Source organism: Triticum aestivum, chromosome 2B, assembly GCF_018294505.1.
Source record: "Triticum aestivum cultivar Chinese Spring chromosome 2B, IWGSC CS RefSeq v2.1, whole genome shotgun sequence".
Classification (NCBI taxonomy): domain Eukaryota; kingdom Viridiplantae; phylum Streptophyta; class Magnoliopsida; order Poales; family Poaceae; genus Triticum; species Triticum aestivum.
Genome location: NC_057798.1, coordinates 460,844,351 through 460,866,900, shown reverse-complemented (window position 1 = coordinate 460,866,900; position 22,550 = coordinate 460,844,351). Strand labels below are relative to the sequence as shown.

The following is a 22,550-nucleotide window of genomic DNA, read 5'->3' as shown; positions in this document are numbered from 1 at the left end:
AAGATGGGTCGTACCGGGCCACCACTTGAGCTACGCCGCAGGCCGTAGGCAGGCAAGTCTGGGGACCCCCGTTCCCAGAACGCCGACACTAGTGTCTATATAAACTAGGGGGCTTAGTCCGTAGAGGCTAGAATAACAATCGCCATCCTACTAGTTAGGGTTTAGTTCGCCTGATCTCGTGGTAGATCTACTCTCTAACCCCCACATACACAAGCAATAAAATTAAGTAGGACATAGGGTTTCACCTCTTAGAGAGGGTCTGAACCTAGGTAAATATCGTGTCCCTCGTCTACTGTTCCCCATCGATCCAAGGTCCACAGTTCGGGACCCCCTACCCGAGATCCGCCAGTTTTGACACCGACAGCGGGCACTCCCTCTTTGATATATTCGATCGTTGGTGATGGTCGCTCCTCCATTTGTTGCCGAGTGCATTACACCAAAATGTCTAGCACATGGGAATGAAGGAGAAGCGACCCCCATGACAATAGTCGGGATTCTTGCTCTCTGACATTTGCGACCGTCGGTGATGGTATCTCCTCACTATCGACCGTCCTCTCTCATATATGGTGGACACACCCCCTCACTGATTTTTCGACCAACGGTGATGGTCATTACTCCTCCTTCCCCTAGTGCATAACAAAGGTCTAGCATAAGGAGAAGAAGGAGAAATGACCCCCACGACAACAGTCGGCATCTTTCCTTCAAGAACAGACCGAAAGTCACACAAGGAGTATCGATAGACTGAAAGTCGACCCGTTACATATATGGATCGATGACATAAAAAATGGAGCACTCAAGATTTCCTGCATATTCTAGCACAAGTCATCCTAAAATTCATGAAAAAATATGGCATGACCTTTGCTAAAATAGGACATATCGAGCGCCTGAAATTTGCCGGAACGGAAATGAATCAACACTCTGGCAAAACATAGGCCACTCGGATTTTCCCTTCATTTCAATGGTCAATATTGACAAAAACGTTTCCCCTTGGTGCAAAGTAGTTCTACTCTATTCAACACCGAGGAGTAGAGGAGGAGGAGGCGGACTTTTAGCTCATCGACTCGGCTGTAGAGGAAGTAGAGGTAGCTCCGACGACGATCACTCCAGGGAGACGTGACTCTGTAAAGTCTGCATATTCCACCGAGTGAAAACTTTTGGTCATCAAATCACATATAGCATTCTTTGATGACAAAGTAATAATGACATAAAAATAATTAAATTGTCGAATACATTTCTATATTGAAAAACAAAATTACTAAAAATTTCTATACCTAAAGTTTCTTACTAAATTTTTTTATTACTAAATTTGATACCTAAAAATTTATCATATAACATTCCAATATATGCCTATTCTATTCAAAAAACCTCCATTCTACCTATATTTTGTATTCTATTCTATTCAAAATACCTACATTCTATTCATATAAGCTATATGTTCTATTTTATTTAAAAAAACTACATTCTACAATAAAATTCTACCATTCTACCTATCTACAATTACCACTGCCATTCAAAATCCTACATTCTACAATCAAATTCTACCATTCTACCTATTTAGTGGAAAACAGAGGGTGGGAGGGAAGAACAAAGGGTGGGAGGGGGAGGAAGGAGAGAGGGAGGAGGCCGAGATGGCAGCAAATGGAGGGGGGAGGAGGTAGCAGGAGGATGGGGGACGGGCGGCGGATGAAGGTGGGCCTGCGACTGGAGGAGGAGGAGGGAGGAGGACAGTGAATGTAGGGGCGGTGGTTGGAGGGACAAGGGCGTCGGCTGGAGGAAGGAGGGAGGAGGATGAGGCTTACCGAGGACGGGGCAACGAGGGAGGAGAAGGAGGACTATTGGGCGCAATGCGGTGATGACGGTGACGAGGGAGAAGGAGGAGGACGATCGGGCGCAATATGGCAACAACGGCGAGGAGGAGGGTCGGGCGGCGACGGTGAGTGTCACAGAGGAAAGTGACGAATGGGCACGTGGCGGGCGGATAAGTATTGAACCTAGCAGTAGTGCACGTCATGGACCAATGTTACTGCTAACCACATTAGTGGTAGCACGGGCCCATGCCCAGCGCTACTACTAAGTGGGGACGGGCCATAGCAGCAGCGCCGGGCAACAGCATGCGCTTCTGCTAGAGTTTAGCAATAACATGGGATATCGACCCGCGCTACTGCTATGGCAAGCCCATGGGGCACGGCAACACCATGGTGTGGGACCACTTAGCAGTAGCACCGGCATGTGTATGTTGGAGATATGCCCTAGAGGCAATCATGTATGATGATATTTCCTATGTGTTTATGAATAAAGATAGTCCTTGGAAATTATCAATGATGTGTATCAGCAAGTATGTGACTTGTTTGTGGGACTATGCATTGTATGATGACTGTCCTAAAAGGTCCCTAGTCGAAAGGGTTGTGTGGACGCGCAGCCGACTAGGACTAGCATATGATACGGTCGATGGCTTGAACCTAAGGGGCTGCGACCAAGCTGACTTGAACCTAAGGGGTCGTGCGCTTAAGGGAAGGAACCTACGAGGTCGGATCCGAGGACACTGGTCGGATGTGATCCGAGTTGTATTCAGATTGTGGCTGAGTAGACATGTGGGCTTTAGGGTCCGTGCGAGGCCCAAGTGTTGAGCCCGCGACGGACGCCTATATAAAGTGGAGGTGCGGCACACTCATGGGGTTGATCACTTCGGTGTTGCGACTAGGGTTTGCATGTGTTGCGAATAGCCACCTCCACTCACCACCGACTGTGTGATCGGACCTAGCAATCCGCCGCACGGTGTTCCTCCTGCATGCGCAGATACCGTTAGAGGCGGTGCACTTGCGCCACTCCGGCGAACTTGTACGTGGGATCGGACGACCGACTGTTCAAGGGAGATCGGACGAGGAGGAGACGATCCACGCGGACACGCTGCCCCAACTCTTCTTCCGCTGCACGACACTGCGCGTCTAGTGGTAACGAACTGTGATCCATCTCCCGTAGAATGTTCCTGTTGTTCTGCGCGTAGGATAATTTTAATTTGCAGTCGATGCACCCTACCATAGATCCCAACAGTGTAACACGCTACTACTAATTAGTAGTAGCGCGGCCCACCAACCCGCGCTATTGATAAAGTTCTGTCTATAAGCTTTCTCCTAGTAGTGTCAACAACCCTACATTAAAGTTTGGGCTGGAACTTTGCATTAAAGTTGACATATTAAGTGTTGGCAATTTGGCAAAACAGAAACAAATCAATGTTTCGCCAAAACATTAGCTCTTATTATGAATCCCTTTAAAGAAAGTTCATATAATATTCGGTCTATGATCTACGAATACGAATAAGAAAGTTCCTATAATCTACAGTCTATGATCTACGAATATGAATAAGAAAGTTCCCACCATCTACAAACAAAGAATGTAACTATAATCTACGATCTACAAACCCTAGTCGTAACCCCCTAATCCACATACTCCTAACTCTAACCCTAGCTCCTGTACCAATGTGGGTGGAGGTCACGGCCATGGGTGTTGGTGGAGGCCGCGAGCATTGGTGTGGGTGACGGTAGGGACAACGAGATAGTACCGGATCCCATGGGGACGGCAGGGCCGACAGGGGCGGCGAAGAGGGCGGCGGGGCCGCCGGGGGTGGCCAAGAGGACAGCGAGGCCGACGGGGCCGACCAAGAGGATGGCGAGGCAGAGGCGATGATGGACGAAGAGTTAGGGTGAGTGAGTGAGTGAGGTGGGGGACAACGCGGTGCGCGTGGGTCGATAAACTGTGTCCGTGCTATGATGGATAACAACGAGCAACCGCCAAGCTATGTTCTGACAGAACTTGACATATGGCAAGGATAACTAGTGGCGGCTGCGAGGTGCTTCCCGCCACTACTTGGTCATCTACCTATGACGGGCCCTAGATAGAGCTTGTCACTGCTGAGTTACACAGACAAGTCCCTCCCGAGTGAATATACCTGTGGCGGGTCAGATGTTCTGCCCGCCGCAGTTAGTCTATTAGTTGTAGGGGGCTGGTTTGCTACCCGTCACTTCTTGTTTTCCAAAATAGTTGTGGCGGGTGCCCCATCTCACCCGCCACTCATTGGGGTTCACCTATAAGCCCTTTTCCAGTAGTGACTCCTGCCTCCATCTACTACTATTACTCCACTTCGTGAGTGCTTCTATGCTTATCTCTCTACGTATTAAATTTATAACAAATAGAGTAACACTTTAAGCAAGCTAATGATGCAGACAGAATAAAACCAAGCAATATGATTAAACCCCCGTCATTTTACCCTTAATGGCAACAATACAAATACATGCCTTTCTACCCCTACCGTCACTGGGTGAGTACACCGTAAGATTGAACCCATTACAAAGCACCTCACCTACTGAAGATAAGTCAATCTAGTTGGCCAAACCAAACAGATAGATCAAAGAGAAATACAAGGCTATAATAATCATGCAAATAAAGTTCAGAAAAGACTCAATTCTTTTAATAAATAATCTGATCATAGAACCACAATTCATCGGATCCCAACAAACACACTGCAAAAGAAGAAGAAGATTACATCAAATCGATCCCCAAAGAGAACATGGTATTGAAGACCAAAGAGAGAGAAGAAGCCATCTAACTACTAGATATGGACCCATAGGTCTATGGTGAACTACTCACACATCATCGGAACGGCAGCAAGGTTGATGCAGAAGCCCTCTGTGATCGGTTCCCCTCCGGCAGAGTACCGGAAAAGGCCTCAAGATGGGATCGCAGAAGAACATAAGCTTGTGGCGGCCGAGAAATTGTTTTCGGTGACTCTATAGGGGTTTCCCAATATTAGAGAATTTATAGAAGTGGTATTAGGTCACACAGAGACAAGTGGGGCCCCCAAGGCATCATGGTGCGCCCTACTGCTATGTCTTGAGTTTGCGTTGGTTTTTCTCGAAGAGAAGAGGGTGATGCAGCAATAGTAGCGCAAGTATTTCCCTTAGTTTTTGAGAACCAAGGTATCAATCCAGTAGGAGGCTCCTCAAAAGTCCCACGCACCTACACAAACAAACAAAGAACTCGCAACCAACGCAATAAAGGGGTTGTCAATCCCTTCATGGCCACTTGAGAAAGTGAGATCTAATAGAGATAGTAAGATAAGAGAAATATATTTTTGGTATTTTATCATATAGATGCAAAAAGTAAAGATGCAAATAAAAGTAGATTGGAATCAAATATGATAAGAGATAGACCCGGGGGCCATAGGTTTCACTAGTGGCTTCTCTCAAGATAGCATAAGTATTACGGTGGGTGAACAAATTACTGTCGAGCAATTGATAGAAAAGCAAATAATTATGAGATTATCTAGGCACGATCATGTATATAGGCATCACGTCCGCAACAAGTAGACTGACTCCTGCCTGCATCTAGTACTATTACTCCACACATCGACCGACTCCTGCCTGCATCTAGAGTATTAAGTTCATAAGAACAGAGTAACACATTAAGCAAGATGACATGATGTAGAGGGATAAACTCAAGCAATATGATATAAACCCCATCTTTTTATCCTCGATGGCAACAATACAATACGTGTCTTGCAACCCTTTCTGTCACTGGGTAAGGACACCGCAAGATTGAACCGAAAGCTAAGCACTTCTCCCATGGCAAGAAAGATCAATCTAGTAGGCCAAACCAAACTGATAATTCAAAGAGACTTGCAAAGTTAACACAATCATACATAAAAGAATTCAGAGAAGATTCAAATATTATTCATAGATAAACTTGATCATAAACCCACAATTCATCGGATCTCGACAAACACACTGCAAAAAGAGTTTACATCAAATAGATCTCCACAAGAGAGGGGGAGAACATTGTATTGAGATCCAAAAAGAGAGAAGAAGCCATCTAGCTAATAACTATGGACCCGTAGGTCTGTGGTAAACTACTCACAACTCATCGGAGGGGCAAGGATGTTGATGTAGAAGCCCTCCGTGGTCGATTCCCCCTCCGGCAGAGTGCCGACGAAGGCTCCAAGATGAGATCTCGCGTATACAGAAGGTTACGGTGGTGGAAATTGTGTTTTGTCTGCCCCCTGGATGTTTTCAGAGTACGTAGGCTTATATAGGAGGAAGAAGTACGTCAGTGGACGCCCGAGGGGCCCACGAGACAGGGGGCACGCCCTATAGGGGGGCGTGCCCTCCTATCTCATGGGAGCCTCGGCTACTTCTTGACTTGCACTCCAAGTCCTCTGGATCACGTTCGTTCCAAAAATCACGCTCCCATAGGTTTCATTCCGTTTGGACTCCGTTTGATATTCCTTTTCTTCGAAATACTGAAATAGGCAAAAAACAGCAATATGGGCTGGGCCTCCGTTTAGTAGGTTAGTCCCAAAAATGATATAAATGTGTAAAATAAAGCCCATAAACATCCAAAAGGGGTAATATAATAGCATGGAACAATCAAAAATTATAGATACGTTGGAGACGTATCACCTATCTAGGGCGCGCCCTATTGCCTTGCCGTCTCCTTGTTTCGCGCCTGGTCTACTCCCGAAGCTTCTAGGGTCTCTTTTGTCTAGAAAAAATCATCAAAAAGTTTCATAGCGTTTGGACTCCGTTTGATACAGATTTCCTGAAAAACCAAAAAGAAGCAAAAAACAACAACTGGAACTAGGCACCGAGTTAATAATCCCCCAAAATGATATAAAATTGTATTAGAAATATCCATGATTGATAATATAATAACATGAAACAATAAAAAATTATAGATATGTTGGAGAAGTATCAACTTGCCGCACTGTTAAGCAACTACTCAACAAATCCAATAGAAATCCCAATCCTAAATCCTAGGTGAAATGGTTGCTTCCATTGCTGAAATGGCCTCTGGGTTGTGTGTTCATGTAATAGGTAGAAGCCATTCGTTTTCGACATTATGCAATAATTGATTAGACTTTTCAAGATAATTCATTTCGTTAGCTATGCTGCTGGTATGATATATATACCAATGAACCCAAACACAACATTGGGCCAAACAGGCCTGAGCCAGTGGCATAAACGGGTCAAAAGTACCACAGACAGTGAATGGGCCAAATTGTTCCATGGGTCACAATTGGGCCAAAAGAAAACAAGGACCATAAGTGGGTCGACAAAGACCACATGTCGAAACTGACCCACACGCGCAATAGGTCGTAAATGGGCTAAAAGAGACCACAAGACGAAGCCGTCTCAAATGTACAACGGGTCGTAAATATGTCGATATAGACCACAGGCCATAAATGAAACCATAAGCACGACAACTCATAAATGGGCAGAAAGGCACCACGATACAATACTGTCTTAGAGGAAACATAGACCGTTAATGGACGAAAATACACCACAGACAAAAATGTCAAAGAGGCAAGACGAGCCATTAATGGGCCGAAGTATAGCAGGGGGCGTAAAAGTGCCTCAAGATACTATGAGCCATAAATGAGCTAGAAGACGCAAAGGGCCCAGAGACACCACATGTTATAAATGAGACGAAATGCATCGGGAATCGTTAAAGGTCCAAGCGGCGGCATGGCCCGTAAATTATCCGAAAGGAAGTACTGTTCGAAACTGACCAAGAGGCACCATAGTCCACACATTGGCCGAAAGTATCAATGGGATGTGAGGAAGTCCTGGACTAGGGGGTGTCCGGATAGCCGAACTATTATCATCGGCCGGACTCTAAGACTACGAAGATACAAGATTGAAGACTTCATCCCGTGTCCGGATGGGACTTTCCTTGGCGTGGAAGGCAAGCTTGGCGATACGGATATGTAGATCTCCTACCATTGTAACCGACTCTGTGTAACCCTAGCCCTCTCCAGTGTCTATATAAACCGGATGGCTTTAGTCCGTAGGACGAACAACAATCATACCATAGGCTAGCTTCTAGGGTTTAGCCTCCTTGATCTCGTGGTAGATCTACTCTTGTAACACACATCATCAATATTAATCAAGTAGGACGTAGGGTTTTACCTCCATCAAGAGGGCCCGAACCTGGGTAAAACATCGTGTCCCTTGTCTCCTGTTACCATCCGCCTAGACGCACAGTTCGGGACCCCCTACCCGAGATCCGCCGGTCTTGACACCGACATTGGTGCTTTCATTGAGAGTTCCTCTGTGTCGTCACCGATAGGCTCGATGGCCTCTTCGATCATCAACAACGATGCAGTCCAGGGTGAGACCTTCCTCCCCGGACAGATCTTCGTATTCGGCGGCTTTGCACTGCGGGCCAATTCACTTGGCCATCTGGAGCAGATCGAAAGCTACGCCCCTGGCCGTCAGGTCAGATTTGGAAGTTTGAACTTCACGGCTGACATCCGCAGGGACTTGATCTTCGATGGGTTCAGGCCACAGCCAAGCACGCCGCACTGTCACGATGGGCATGATTTAGCTCTGCAGCCGGACAGTACCCTGGAGGCCGCACTCGAGTCCGCTCCGATCTTCAATTGGGAGCCGGCTGCGCAGACCGAGGACGGATGGCTAGACACCGCCTCGGGGGCTGCAACCTCTACGGCGATAGAGCCGAACACTGACCTTGTCCCTCATGAAGCTCATGACTCCGAGGTGCCGGACTCCTTGCCGGACTCCGAACCTCCCGCGCCCCCCTCAAATCGAATCCGATCGGGCGCCGGTCATGGAGTTCATTGCAGCGGGCATCTTTCAACACTCACCTTTTGGCGACATCTTGAGTTCGCTAAAGTATCTCTCATTATCACGAGAACCCTGGCCGGACTGCGGTCAGGACGGTTGGGATGCGGATGACGAAGAAATTCAAAGCCCACCCACCACCCACTTCGTAGCCACTTTCGACGATCTAACCGACATGCTAGACTACGACTCCGAAGACATCGACGGTATGGACGACGATGCCGCAGACGACCAAGAACCAGCGCCTACCGGGCACTGGAAAGCCACCCCAACTCACGACGTATACATGGTGGATACACCAAAAGGAAGCGATAATGAGGAACAACGGGACACGGCGAAGGACAACTCCACCAGCAAACAACCAAAACGGCGACGCAAGCGCCACCCAAAGTCCCGCCTCGATAAAAACGGCACCCATACAGACCCGGCCCTAGAGCAGGGCGAAGCAGTGGACGGCGAACACGCAACCAAGCAATCATTCGAACACGGTGAACTAGACAAGCAACCCATCCCCGGCGAAAACAAGGGCCTAGACGATCTCACGCCGAACACATCACCAGAGCATAAGAACCTTCATAAAAGGCTCGTCGCTACTGCAAGAAGTTTGAAGAAGCAAAAGCGGAAGCTCAAAACAACAGAGGACGCACTCAGAATGAGATGGAGAAAAGTACTCAATACCACAGATAAATATGACGCTAGTCGCCAGGCAAAGAGTTACCCGAAGCGCAAGTTGTTGCCTGAATTCGACGAGGAGGCCTTAGAGCCCCCGCAGTCAAAAAAGAAAGAGGCCGCCTGGCCGGATAGATGACCAGATGACAGGCTAAGAACAGCAAGGGGCTCCGCACACAAGCCGGCACACGATCAACATAAAGATCCTCAGAAAAAGGATGACCCGGTCAGGTCTATCTATGGGCCAAAAAAGAAGACTCTAGGAAGCAACACAACCCGCCGAGCGTTTGAAGACAACGACACACCTAAATACAGGGGCGCTGCACACCCACTATGTTTCACCGACGAGGTACTGGATCATGAATTTCCAGCGGGATTCAAACTCGTAAACATAGAGGCATATGACGGAACAACAGGCCCCGGAGTCTGGATCGAGGATTATATCCTACACATACATATGGCTAGAGGAGACGATCTCCACGCCATAAAATACCTACCCCTCAAGCTCAAAGGGCCAGCTCGGCATTGGCTCAAAAGCCTCCCAGAAAATACCGTTGGAAGTTGGGAAGAGCTCGAGGATGCGTTTCGAGCAAATTTTCAAGGGACCTATGTCCGCCCTCCGGATGCAGACGATTTAAGTCACATAACTCAACAGCCCGAAGAGTCAGCACGCAAATTCTGGAACAGGTTCCTCACCAAAAAGAACCAAATAGTCGACTGTCCGGACGCCGAAGCCTTAGCAGCCTTTAAGCATAGCGTCTGTGACGAATGGCTCGCCAGACACCTCGGCCAGGAAAAACCAAGAACAATGGCCGCACTCACAAGCCTCATGACCCGCTTTTGCGCAGGGGAGGACAGCTGGCTGGCTAGATGCAGCACCAGCGACCCGAGTACATCCGAAGTCAGGGATGGAAATGGGAAATCACGACGCAGAAAAGATCAGCGCCGAAATAAGGAAAATGTCCCAAATAGCACGGCGGTCAACGCCGGATTCAAAAGCTCTCGGTCGAATAACAAAACACTGCCCCTCAAGGACAATAGTGACGAGCTATCCAACCTAAACAAAATTCTGGATAGGCTATGTCAAATACATAGTACCTCCGGGAAGCCTGCAAACCATACCCACAGAGATTGTTGGGTCTTCAAACAGTCCGGCCGACTTAACGCCGAACGCAAGGGGCTCGACACACCAAGCGAAGACGACGACGAACCCCACAAGCAGAACGCTGGAAAACAAAAGACTTTCCCACTAGAAGTCAAAACAGTGAACTCACTTCATGTGATAACACGAAAACACAGTGCGGCACCTGCCATACCAGGACACCATCCGCAGAATGGGGATAGACCCTACCAAAATTCGCCGTAGCAGCACTTCCTTCAAAGGAGTAACGCCAGGCCTTTACGCCAATTGAACAAGCACTGTACCACTAGAGGTTGTGTCCGGTTCATCCGACAACCACCGTCGCGAAAGGCTCACTCTCCATACCGCCCCATTTCACAGTGGCCCTCAAGCACTACTGGGACGCGAAGCTTTCGCCCGCTTTAACGCAATAACACATTATGCATCTCTTACGCTTAAAATGCCCGGTCCACGCGGCATAATCTCATTAAAGAGTAACTCCGAGTGTTCCTCGACCACGGAGAACGTGAGGCCGCCTTGACAGCCACACACTAATCCGACCTTGCAGGTCAAAGCCCCTAGAGACAGGTTATTCAGACCTCGGACACGGTTAGGCGAGTCTGGCGTAAATAAACAAGGGGCTTCCCAGCCGCATACCCCTTTACAAGGGGCTGCGCATATAAACGATGAGAGCCAATAAAGCTCAACTTTATTCATCTTCCAAATTATACTTTATTTTAAATACAACCTTTGCACGATATTTCTTCCAAACTAAGTCCTTCTCTTTTACAGATGAAGCACGTGCTACACCCGTCCAGGATACAGCACAACGGAGACACAGGCGCAGACGTGCAGCAGGGACCCGTTGCAAGGATTCTTTTCAGATTAAGACCCTGCATAAACCTTTCTTACTGTCTCTTGTTGATACACATCCCCCGGTTTTCTACCATAACCGAGGAGGAGGCTGGCGTTTTGGCATCGGCCGCGTCAGAAGTTCCAGCCTGTACCTGGACACTAGGGGCTTAGGGCATTGTTCTTCCCGGTATCATAAAGACCGAACACCTCAGGGAGTGTTCGGCGTCTCGAGTTAGGCCTTATATGCATCAGCTCCGAATCATGTCTTTGGTCAAATGTTGGGTTTGCCCGGCTCCTGTGTTTTGCTGCCTTACGTTCCGCTCCATCGGCTAACGCGGTACCAGGAGAACTACTGCGATTGTGCCCCGGTTCGGCCGGGCGAGCACCTCAGTAGAGAAAGCTGAAAACTGACTGTCATGATATAGCGAGAGACTGGTCAACCACTCGATCGACTATTGGAATGTTTAGAATTCCTCCGCTTTGACGAAGGACCGCTTCCCGGTCAGGCACATACGCGCCCCAAGTTTGAAGAGCGCGGTGCCTCTAGGGGCTATATAGTAGCCCCACCATCGAGCTCCTATGGCTAAGTGAAAGTGATAAAGCATTATAGTCCGGTTGCCTAGTTTGCTATGCTATCACCTCCTTCAAAGGACCAAGACGTTGGATTAAGTGTGAAAAAGCGCTTTTTTGGCAAACACCCCCGCACCATGTGCGTGGGGGCTGAAGCCAAAGACTGCAACTTTCAGGTTATTCATACATATACGGCCACACAGGAGATAGTTCAATACTTGAACGCACAAGTATAAAAAGCTATTGCATTATAAACATGATCTCACAAATCATACACATCATTTGAACATGACATCTTTCGAGCACTGAGACTCTATTAAACGAGCGCCCTGCAGGACTTCCTCAAAATAGTGCTCGGCGGGTAATCGGCTCTTGTCCGAACCCCGGGATGCAACAGCGGTGGCATCCATGTCCGCCCAGTATGTCTTCACACGGGCGAGAGCCATCCGTGCACCTTCTATGCATGCCGACCGCTTCATCGCCTTGATATGCGGCACCGCCCCAAGGAATTGCTGCAACAAGCCAAAATAACTCTTCGGCTTGGGCCTTTCCGACCACAGATGAGTGACCACATCCATCATGGCAAGTCCGGACAATCTATTCAGCTCAGCCCACTCAGCCAGCCGATCAGTCAACGGAAGTGGACGCTCCGGACTATGGAATTGAGACCAGTAAAGCTCTTCCATTTCGTGATCCTTCTGGATTTGGAAGTGCACGACTGCGTCCGCCGCACTCGCCGCCAAATCAAGATAAGGATCCTCCGCACCACACAACTGGCCCAGCTGAGCATACTTTGGATCCGTGAACTTCCTACGCAAAAGAAAGGGCTTTCCAGCCGCAATGTCTCCGGCTTGACGCAGTTCCTCCTTCATAGCCCGCATCTCACTCCGGGCATCCTTGACTTTGGCGCCGGCCTTCTTCAGGCCCTCTTGCTCCACTTGGTGTTCTGCTTCAAGAACCTCACAACGGTCGGTAGCATCTTTTAATTTCAAGGCCATTCCAGCCAACTCTTCCCTGCTTTGGCAGTGAGCAGCCTTTTCGGCTTTTAGCTCTTCTGCTGCCTTCAAGGCAGCCGCATTACTTATCCTGGCTTGCTCCTTGGCTCGAGAAAGCTCTGCTCGAAGATCTTCCACAGCAGCGGCGCCATCTGCATCAAGCATACAAATTGTAAGGAACGGGCACCAGCTCCCTTACTAGGCAACCGCGGAGCAACCACCTACCTTGCGACTCGTTAAATCATTTATTGACCAGCGCGATGTCCGCATCCACAACATCAAGTTGCCTCTTCAGTTCGGCAACTCCATCAGTCCGGCTGGCCACCGAACGTTCCGCCACCTGCATAGGAAAGGTGACATTCTATAACTGAGATTATGATCCTTGGCACGCAATCGCTTTCGACAGCATACCAAGTCTCAGGGGCTACTATCTATACATGGCGCACTTCATGTGCAAAACTGTCAAAAGGTATGTCATTTTTTGTGTACCTCAAACCCCGTCAGCAAGCTTCCGACGGCCTCATACAACCCGCTCTCGGCGGATGAGATCCTTTCAATCACCGTACTCATTAATGTGCGGTGATCTTCCGAGATAGACGCCCTCTTGAGCAAATCCTGCAGCTCCACCGGCCGTACTCCAATGGGTGCCGGACTCTCCGGCCCCGCCGGACTCGGGGAGACCCTCCGTGAAGAAACCTCAGGGTTGTCCGCCCCGCCTGACGGGGCGGCAGACGGAGGCGTCTCGCTTTCGATCATCTCCGGACGAAGGTCCCCCGAAGTTGAGCTCTGCTGAGATGGGCTGAGATCCGAACTACAAGGTGAAAACTTCGGTTACCTTTGGAAATAATATAGGGGCGTTCCCTATTACAAAATTCCCCCTTTTTTACTTACGGCTCGCTGGAGGGCTGATTCCAATGGGGAGACTGTGCGGCTGGGGCCCTTCCCGGCACAGGACCTTTCGGTGCAGATTTCTTTCCCCGCTTTGAGGCCTTGGCCTCCGGGTCTTCGGAAGCAGTCCTCTTCTCCCCTTGGAAGGAGGGACTCTCGATTCCCCCCTTACTGAAAGCCTCCTTGGCGGAGGTGGTAGTTTCCCTGTGCCCTCCTTCGCCCTCCTCCGAAGGCGCAAACTCCAACATTTTGACTAACACGGGATCCGGTGTGGTCTCAGGGAGGGGGGCCGGACACCGTATCAGTTTTGCTTGCGCTATCCACTCCTGTCCAAGGGATAGCTGGTTAAAAGGCAAGCCCATGATAAATAAATGGACAATATGTCCGGACACAGGGTTACTTACTTGAGTATCCGGGCGATTGCAGCTTAGGCCGGCGTCCTCGGTCAAGTCTGGACGCATCTCTTGCGATCCGAAAAACAGTTTGTACATCTCCGCGGGTGTCAAACCCATGAAGTGTTGGAGAGCTCGTGGCCCCTCCGGATTAAATTCCCACAGGCGGAGGGGGCGACGTTTGCAGGGCAGAAGGCGCCGGATCAGCATAACCTGTGCCACCACCACCAGATTAATCTCCCTTTCTTGGAGGTCTCGAATCCGGTCCTGCAACAGGGGTACGTCTTTGGACGGCCCCCATTTAAGCCCCTTGTTGACCCATGACGTCAGCCGTTGTGGAGGGCCCCAGCGGAAGACGGGCGGCGGCTTCTGCCTGCTGCCCCTTGGAGCGGTGATATAGAACCACTCATGTTGCCACAAGCCGAGCTCCTCCTGAAAAGAGCCCTCGGGCCATGGAGCGTCGGCCCTCTTGCTTATAACCGCCCCGCCGCACTCTGCCTGACGCCCCTCAATCATCTTCGGCTCCACGTTGAAGGTTTTGAGCCACAAGCCGAAGTGAGGGGTAGTGCGGAGGTAGGCTTCGCAAACGACAATGAATGATGAGATGTGGAGGATGGACTTCGGAGCCAAGTCATGGAATTCCAGCCCATAGTAAAACATGAGCCCCCTCACGAAGGGATCCATCGGGAAGCCTAAACCCCGACGGAGGTGAGACACGAACACAACGCTCTCGTCGGGCTCGGGAGTAGGAATAACTTGCCCTCGGGCAGGCAACCTATGCGAAATCTCGTAGGTCAAGTACCTGGCGTCTCTCAGCTTTAGCACATCTTCTTCCGTGACAGAAAAGGGCGTCCACCGGCCTCGTAGGTCAGATACGGACATTGTCGAAGGTCGGAGGTAGCCGAATCTGGAGCCCTGGGTGTTGGAACTCGGGGGCGAGGGGCGGATTCGATTGAGGATTAAAGAAAAAAAACTGGCCTTGGTCTCATTATAAAGAGGAAGAATACCAAGAGCCGTCCCCGTGACCGTTTGGAACCCGCCTTCGATGGAGGGTGTGTGGCAACGGGCGTGGTTGGGTTACCCACGTCCGTATTAATGGGAATCCCGGAATAAGGGGAACACGATCTCTGCTTCGACAAGACGTGCCAAGGAAACTGCTTCGATAAACGCGCTGAGGTGGTACAATAAAAACAATTCGAGTAAAGGCTTGGTGGTGGTGTGACGACACGCCACGAAATACGTCAGCAGATTGAACTTGTGTAAATATTATTCTCTCTACGGTGGTATGTGGAAATTATTTTGCAGAGCCGGACACTATCCTGGTGTTCACAATCTTCTATAAATTATTCGGAGGAGGAACCCACCTTGCAATGCCGAAGACAATATGCGCGCCGGACTCGTCGTCATTGAAGCCTGGTTCAGGGGCTACTGAGGGAGTCCTGGTCTAGGGGGTGTCCGGATAGCCAAACTATTATCATCGGCCGGACTCTAAGACTACGAAGATACAAGATTGAAGACTTCGTCCCGTGTCCGGATGGGACTTTCCTTGGCGTGGAAGGCAAGCTTGGCGATACGGATATGTAGATCTCCTACCATTGTAACTGACTCTGTGTAACCCTAGCCCTCTCCGGTGTCTATATAAACCGGATGGCTTTAGTCCGTAGGACGAACAATAATCATACCATAGGCTAGCTTCTAGGGTTTAGCCTCCTTGATCTCGTGGTAGATCTACTCTTGTAACACACATCATCAATATTAATCAAGCAGGACGTAGGGTTTTACCTTCATCAAGAGGGCCCGAACCTGGGTAAAACATCGTGTCCCTTGTTTCCTGTTACCATCCGCCTAGACGCACAGTTCGGGACCCCCTACCCGAGATCCGCCGGTTTTGACACCGACAGAATGGAACCATATTGAAGGGCCCATGTGTCAGTAATAGGCAGAGTTCACAAAGGTCCTAACATGTCGTGTGGACTAGGGTCATAAATGGGCTATATGCAAGCATGCCACTAAAGGGCCTTCCATGGGCCAGATATGCTAAGTTTTGCCTTAGGCCCGTGGGCTTTAACCTGGACTTTGCCCGGCTTTGCCTTTTAAAATAAACAGTCCACTATTGGTATGTGCCACATCTCATTATTTAATGTGGACAGCTGATCCATTGGACGTGCGACACTTGTTCCAACGAAGAGTTGATGTATGGCTCCATTGGAGAATCAGAAGCTAACATGTGGAGGATCATTAGATGGCCACGTTTAATGGGTATCAGATTCGAAACTCACATCCGATAGCTTAACAGTGACCCGTCGTGGTGACTGCCACATGTCGGTTACCCCTGATGAAACACTTGATGACACAGTGTCTTGTGTCATGGAATTCCACACTTACACGAGGAAAAATATTGTTGTTATGAAACACATTTACGACAACACACATATGATTATCTTGATTATGTCATATAACCATCACAGATGTACATAGATGATAGAAAACATGATCTATTACGACAAACACGTATCATCACAAATGTGCTTTTAAAATGCTGGTTAGCCCACATCTTCCAAAAGAGCAATGCTAGATACGCGAGGGGATTTGTTAGGATCAACAGACAACGCAACACAACATGAGGCTTAGGATTGGACGTGGGGGACGAGGTGGGCCTCACCTTACTAAAATTCCGGGGAAGAGGGGAGATTAGTTGGTCGGTAAGATCCGTTAATTTTTTGTAAAGCATCTGTTCGTGTATGTTTATTTCTTCCAAAATGTAGGACTCCGTCCTCATTTTCAGTAGTTGCGTTCAATGGTTGTAGTTGATTCGACTATTGAGTTGATGAAAAAAAGATAGTATAAAGGCTGTCAATATAACGAGTCTGACTTTATATGCTTTGGCTTCGTATGCAACGCGTCATGGAGGCTGCTCGGAGTCGCTCCCATCTGTATAGTGAAAGTGTCATTCTTAGCTCGAACTCATATGAGCTCGAGTGAATAGCAAAATCCAAAAAATTGAAAAGATAATCAAAAATTGAATTTGTTTGATGATAAACTTTGACAAATATTTTCAATGCTTGTACGGTTTCATCATGAAATCACATTCGTGAAAGTTGTATCAAAAGAAACAAAATTAATGCTCCAAAAAAGTTATATTTTGGAGTGCGGACTTTGTTTTTTGTTTTGCCACGACTTTTCTTTTGTATTCTGTGATGAAACTTTACAAGCATTTAAAACATTAATCAATTTTTGCCATGAAAAAAAATCAGACTTTTCGAAGTAAAACCTCAATTATTTCGAATTTTAGTGTTCACATGAGCTCATTTAATCCGCATCCTGATTCCTATTTGATCGAAAGAGGAAAAATATCAACTCTCACTTGAATTATCTGTAAGCCGAGGAGCTCCTGTAGCGAGCCAAGGCCACTCGCACGGCCATGATGCGGTTTCACTTGGTACCTGGGTACGAGACGTTAACCCCGACATGGAATTCGATACTCTGCAGCGAGCCAAGGCCACTCGCACGGTCCATGAGGCGGTCTCGCATGGTACTTGGATACGAGACATTAACCCCGACATGGAATTCGATACTCTGGTGGAGTACTTGGAGGTATGGCAACGCCTGCAGAGCATTCTGCTACAGGAAAGTGTTGTGGACTCCTTATCTTGGTCATGGGAGACGAACGGCCAGTTTTCGGTTCACTCCACCTATGCAGCTAGGTTTGCCGGAAGGGTGGCAGCCCCAACCGCGGATTTCTCATGGAGATCTAGAGCCCCACTGCAGTGCCGATTTTTCACTTGGCTAGCTATGAGAAACAGGTGTTGGACATCCGACCGCCTCGCCCGACGTGGACTCCCGCATCAAGATGCCTGCCCTTTCTGCGACCAGGAAGTGGAAACCATTGACCATATCCTGCTAACATGTGTGTTCGCAAGAACGGTGTGGAGAACGTTGTGCTCGGCCATGGGCAAGCAGGAGTGGTCACCTACGGCCCAAGATACCCTCAAGGGTTGGTGCAACACGAGAACAACAGGTGTGCACAAACCAAAGGAACCGAGGGCCATGTTCACGCTCGTGTTTTGGGAACTGTGAAAACATAAGAACACGGTAATCTTTGATGGTGCCTCCCCATCCATGAAGGTGATGGTCTGAACAGTTGTAGTTGAGGGCAGAGCTTGACAGCAGGCGAACTTGCTTAAGGGTGAATTAGATAGTCTGTTTGAGTTGTTGTGGGGGTGGGCGAGTAGCAAGTGATCCTTTGTATACACTTCAGATGAAGTTGTGGGCTGTAAGTGATGTTGTAGTGTTCACACTCTGTAACATTAACGGTGGTTTGGGTTCTATGCCCCTCTCCTCTTTATAAATATGATACGCACGAAGTATTTGAGAAAGAAACAAAGCCGAGGAGCCCTGAATTCTGTACAAGTGAGGGTGAGCAGCCAGGAAACGGCCGGGCTCAGATTTGACCGCATGGACCGACGAGTCATAAATATGGAGCAACTCCAAGCTTGGACCGCGCACCGCAGTATTGGAACTCACGTGCACCGGCAACCGTGCCATGCCGGCCATTGATGCTGCCATTATCGGGCCCAAAAGCACCTCGGCCTCCGCCCAAAAGCTCGACAGGGCTCCGCGCCCGGAACCAACACCGCATTGCTCCATTCCATCGTGCTGCTCGCGATGAGTCTCCCGACCCACACACACACACACACACTGACACGCAGAGGAAGAATGCGCGTCCTAGCGCGAGCAATCTGCTGGTAATCAGGCGCGTCCTTGTGGCCTCGTCGTCACCACGCACGCCCAACCCAAAGCCTCCAAAGGTGGCCGCTTTGCCGCAGCCTTTTGAGCACGACCAGCTGCTAGCCCGTACTAGGAGTAGCAGACTAACCACCACCACCACCACCGTTTCCTTTCGCAGTTTTGCATCGCTTTTTACCATGCACCGCCCCGCACTGACCTGCGGGCTAGGGAGAGCAGTGACCGTTGCACCCCACAGACCCCACCCAAGGACCACGCACGTCCTACAAGGTCATGGCCGCACCGCACACGGCCTCGAGCCACACTCAAACCAGACAGGACCGTCTGAGCAGACAACATAGGAAGTGAGAAAGGTGAGACGGGAGGCTCGCTGCCGACGCCGACGGGCAAGATGCAGCGCGCGTCCGCTCTGCTGCTCTGCTCCCTCTGTTGCCTCTTCGCGCGGCCGTCGCAGGCGTTCCTCGACGGCACGCGCGGCGCCGGGGCGTACATTTCTCGGGTGAGTTCACGGTTTCACTTCGAGTGCTATGCTAGTGGTGTTGTTCGTCGGTGGTGGCGGTTTCCGTGCTCTAACATTTCTTGTGCTCGATTAACTAGCTGCTTAGCGAGGGATACGGCGAGGAGAAGATCCCCATGGCCGTCGTGGTGCCGTCGGTGCCAGATTACTCCCCGCGGCCGGCACCGACCACTGTCGCTGTCGCCGCGCCCGCGCCCGCGCCAACGCCAACGCCAACGCCGGTGCCCGGCTCGGAGGAGTACATGCCGAAGCTGCCGTCGGACAGGCTGAGCCCTGGGGCGCCAGCCAGCGGCAATGCGGGCGCACCGGCACCTGCCGCGTCGGGCGAGGAGGCGAGCACCGCCTTCATCAGCAGCAACCCCGTGGTGCCGCTCCCCGCCGGCGTCACCGACTCCGCAACCGTCCTGCCCATGCCCACCCCCGGTCAAGAGCAGCGGCAGGTAACCACTAGTACCAATCAGCAACTACTTGCCTGCAGCTCTCGATTTCTTTGCTCAAGGCTTTATCACAAGCTCGCTTTCCCCGTGCCTCCGCATCTATTGAGCTTTGTTGACCTTGCTCTGACTTCTTTTGGTTCCACGCTTTCGCAGGACGTGGGGATGGGCACCCTGCTTCAGGCCAGGGCGGTGCCGTTGGTCGCTCCTCTCCTCATGGTGCTCTACTTTTGAGTTTCTTGTTGGGGTACTAGACTAGTAGTTCCTTTCTCTTATAATCATCGAGTGATTAGTTGTCAGAATATGCGCTTGTAATCAGCACCGTAGTGCTTTCGTTATCATCTAGTAGGCCGTTGTAAGCTCTAACCATCTGTAAACAGTGTCACCTCTGCTCACTGCATGCTTCTTGTCTCTTGTTACACTGCGTACGAGTGAAGTCTTAGGCATTGCAAATTTGCAATTCTTAGACAGAGCATTGCATGATGCGACTTGTGGTGAAACTTTATGGGCCTGTTTGGTTGATTATTGGTCTCAGCAAGCCAGGATGTCGCAATCGCGTCGCTCGGATGCTGCAATGTGGTACCGGAGCCTTCCCGTGCGAATACCAGGACGGAGTGGCAACCCATGCTTGACCAGGTTCGGCACTTTGTCCCGGCTTGGCAGCGCGGGTTCATTCAGAGGTCTGGCAGACTCAACCTCGTCAAGTCTGTCATCGCGCGCCCTATACACCATCTCATGATCTTGGAGGCGCCGCAATGGGTTTTATTTTATTTTCTTTTTGCGGGAGGCCGCAACGGATTTTCGAGTTGTGGCTTCGCTCCTCCTTCTGGGCGGGCAAGGAAAAATAGCACGCTGGGCAGCGTCTGGTCGCATGGAATTCGATATGCCGCCCGCATTGCTTCGGCGATCTGAGAGTGGATCAATAGGCGCGCCGCTGTTGAAATCGCCTCATCCATCGCCAGTCAAGCCCCAACGCGTACTCAGAACTTACGCACGATGCATCCAGCGTTAGGCAAAAGGAGATGGGAAATTGATATCCCAATGGGACTGAGCTTCGCAATGAAAATGCAGCTGTCGAAACGGACGTCGGGCGACAACTGTGGAAAGGGACGACGGGCGACATGGTATCTTCGTCTCGCCTAGCGACGGCTCTGGTTACCTACAAGAGGTTGTGCATGGGCCAAACTACATTTGAATCGGCCACGTATATTTGGAAGTGTTTGTTGAACATGTGGGTTTCGTATGCAGTATTTGTAGTGTTTGTCTCCCTCTGTATGTACGTGTATTTTAGGAGACAAGTTACCAAGGCGACGCTTGTCTACTGTGACAACGTCTCCGCGGTGTACCTTGTTGCCAACCCTGTCCATCACCGAAGAACGAAGCATATTGAGCTCGACATCCACTTCGTCAGGGAGCACGTCGCATTTGGTCGTGTTCGCGTTCTCCATGTGCCCACCGATCAGCAGTTCGCCGATATTATATGAAGGGACTACCCATCTCAACATTCGAGGGCTCTCGGTCCAGTCTCTGCGTCACCGGCGACGCGTCGACTGCCGAGGGAAGGGGGGGGGGTGTTCAACATGTGTACATGTACGTAGGTCTGGGTTTCGTATGCAGTACCTGTAGTGTCTGTCTCCCTCTGTATGTACGTGTATCTTAGGAGACAAGATACCAGTCGTACCCCTTGTATATATATATATATATATGTGTGTGTGTGTGTGTGCGCGCGCGCCTAGTGCACGATCGATCAATTTATCGGTGCACCAAATCATTCTTCACATGGTATCTATCGCAAGTCGATCCCCTACCGCTTCTGCCTAACCCTAGCCGCCGCCGCGATCTCCAGCCGCCGCCGCTTCCCTGCACCGCGCTCTCCTCCTACTACGCCGCGCTCTCCAAGCCCAGCGCGCCGCTCGCCCGCTACGCCGCTCGCACGCTACGTGCGCTGCTAGCCCGCTACGCAGCTCGCCTGCTACGCGCGCCGCTCGCTAGCTACGCCGCTCGCTCCGCTACGTCGCGCGCCCGCTGCTGCCTCGCTACGGTACGTCGCGCGCCCGCTGCTGCCTAACGTACACTGCTATCGATCGCTGCATCGCCCGACTCCTGCATCGCTCGTGTCGCATCACACCATCGTGCGGCCATGACTTCCTCCGGCTCCTCCTCCTACAACCCCTTCGCCGAGCCAAACCCCGCTGACATCCGCGACATCAACATCCACGACCGTGTCCCTGTCGTCCTCGATGCCACCGACGCCACATACTTTGCGTGGAAGACGTACTTCTCGCTGCTCTTCCGCGAGAACAATCTCATGGATGACGTTGACGGCTCCGTCGACTCCCGCGCCATGGTGGGCGACTCTGAGTGGACCGCGATCAACGCAACGCTCATCCGGTGGTTTTCTTCACCACCATCTCGAAGGACCTGTTTCACACGGTCGTGAGCGATGGTGATGACGCCCGCACCGTGTGGGTCAAGCTCAACGGCCTCTTCAACGACAACAAGCTTCAGCGCCGTGTTTTTTTGCAGCAGGATTTTTTTACTGTCATCAGGATGATCATCAGTCTATCGATGACTACCGCCGCCACCTGAAGACGTTGACGGACGAGCTACGTGACATCGGCGCAAAGGTTGATGACGACCTCCTCCTCAGCACGCTCACCGCCGGCCTCAACGAGGACTTCGGTAACGTCGCCTCCAACCTCTCCCTCATCACGGACCCCTCCTTTCT

General features: G+C 50.3%; 1 protein-coding gene across 1 annotated transcript; it reads left to right on the top strand.

The window, feature by feature from the left end:
• Nucleotides 1–19,146: 19,146 nt before the first annotated feature.
• LOC123041397 (cyclin-dependent kinase inhibitor 1C) lies at nt 19,147–20,228 on the top strand. Its single transcript, XM_044464017.1, has 3 exons — nt 19,147–19,370; nt 19,469–19,828; nt 19,979–20,228. The coding sequence occupies exons 1-3, from the start codon at nt 19,263–19,265 to the stop codon at nt 20,054–20,056; spliced, it is 546 nt and encodes a 181-aa protein (XP_044319952.1). The 5' UTR covers nt 19,147–19,262; the 3' UTR covers nt 20,057–20,228.
• Nucleotides 20,229–22,550: the final 2,322 nt, after the last annotated feature.

Coding starts and splice junctions, on each gene's coding strand:
- LOC123041397 (XM_044464017.1), top strand. CDS start 19,263: ATGCAGCGCGCGTCCGCTCTGCTGCTCTGCTCCCTCTGTTGCCTCTTC. Junction 19,371..19,468: donor CCGGGGCGTACATTTCTCGG/GTGAGTTCACGG, acceptor TCGATTAACTAG/CTGCTTAGCGAGGGATACGG. Junction 19,829..19,978: donor CCGGTCAAGAGCAGCGGCAG/GTAACCACTAGT, acceptor ACGCTTTCGCAG/GACGTGGGGATGGGCACCCT.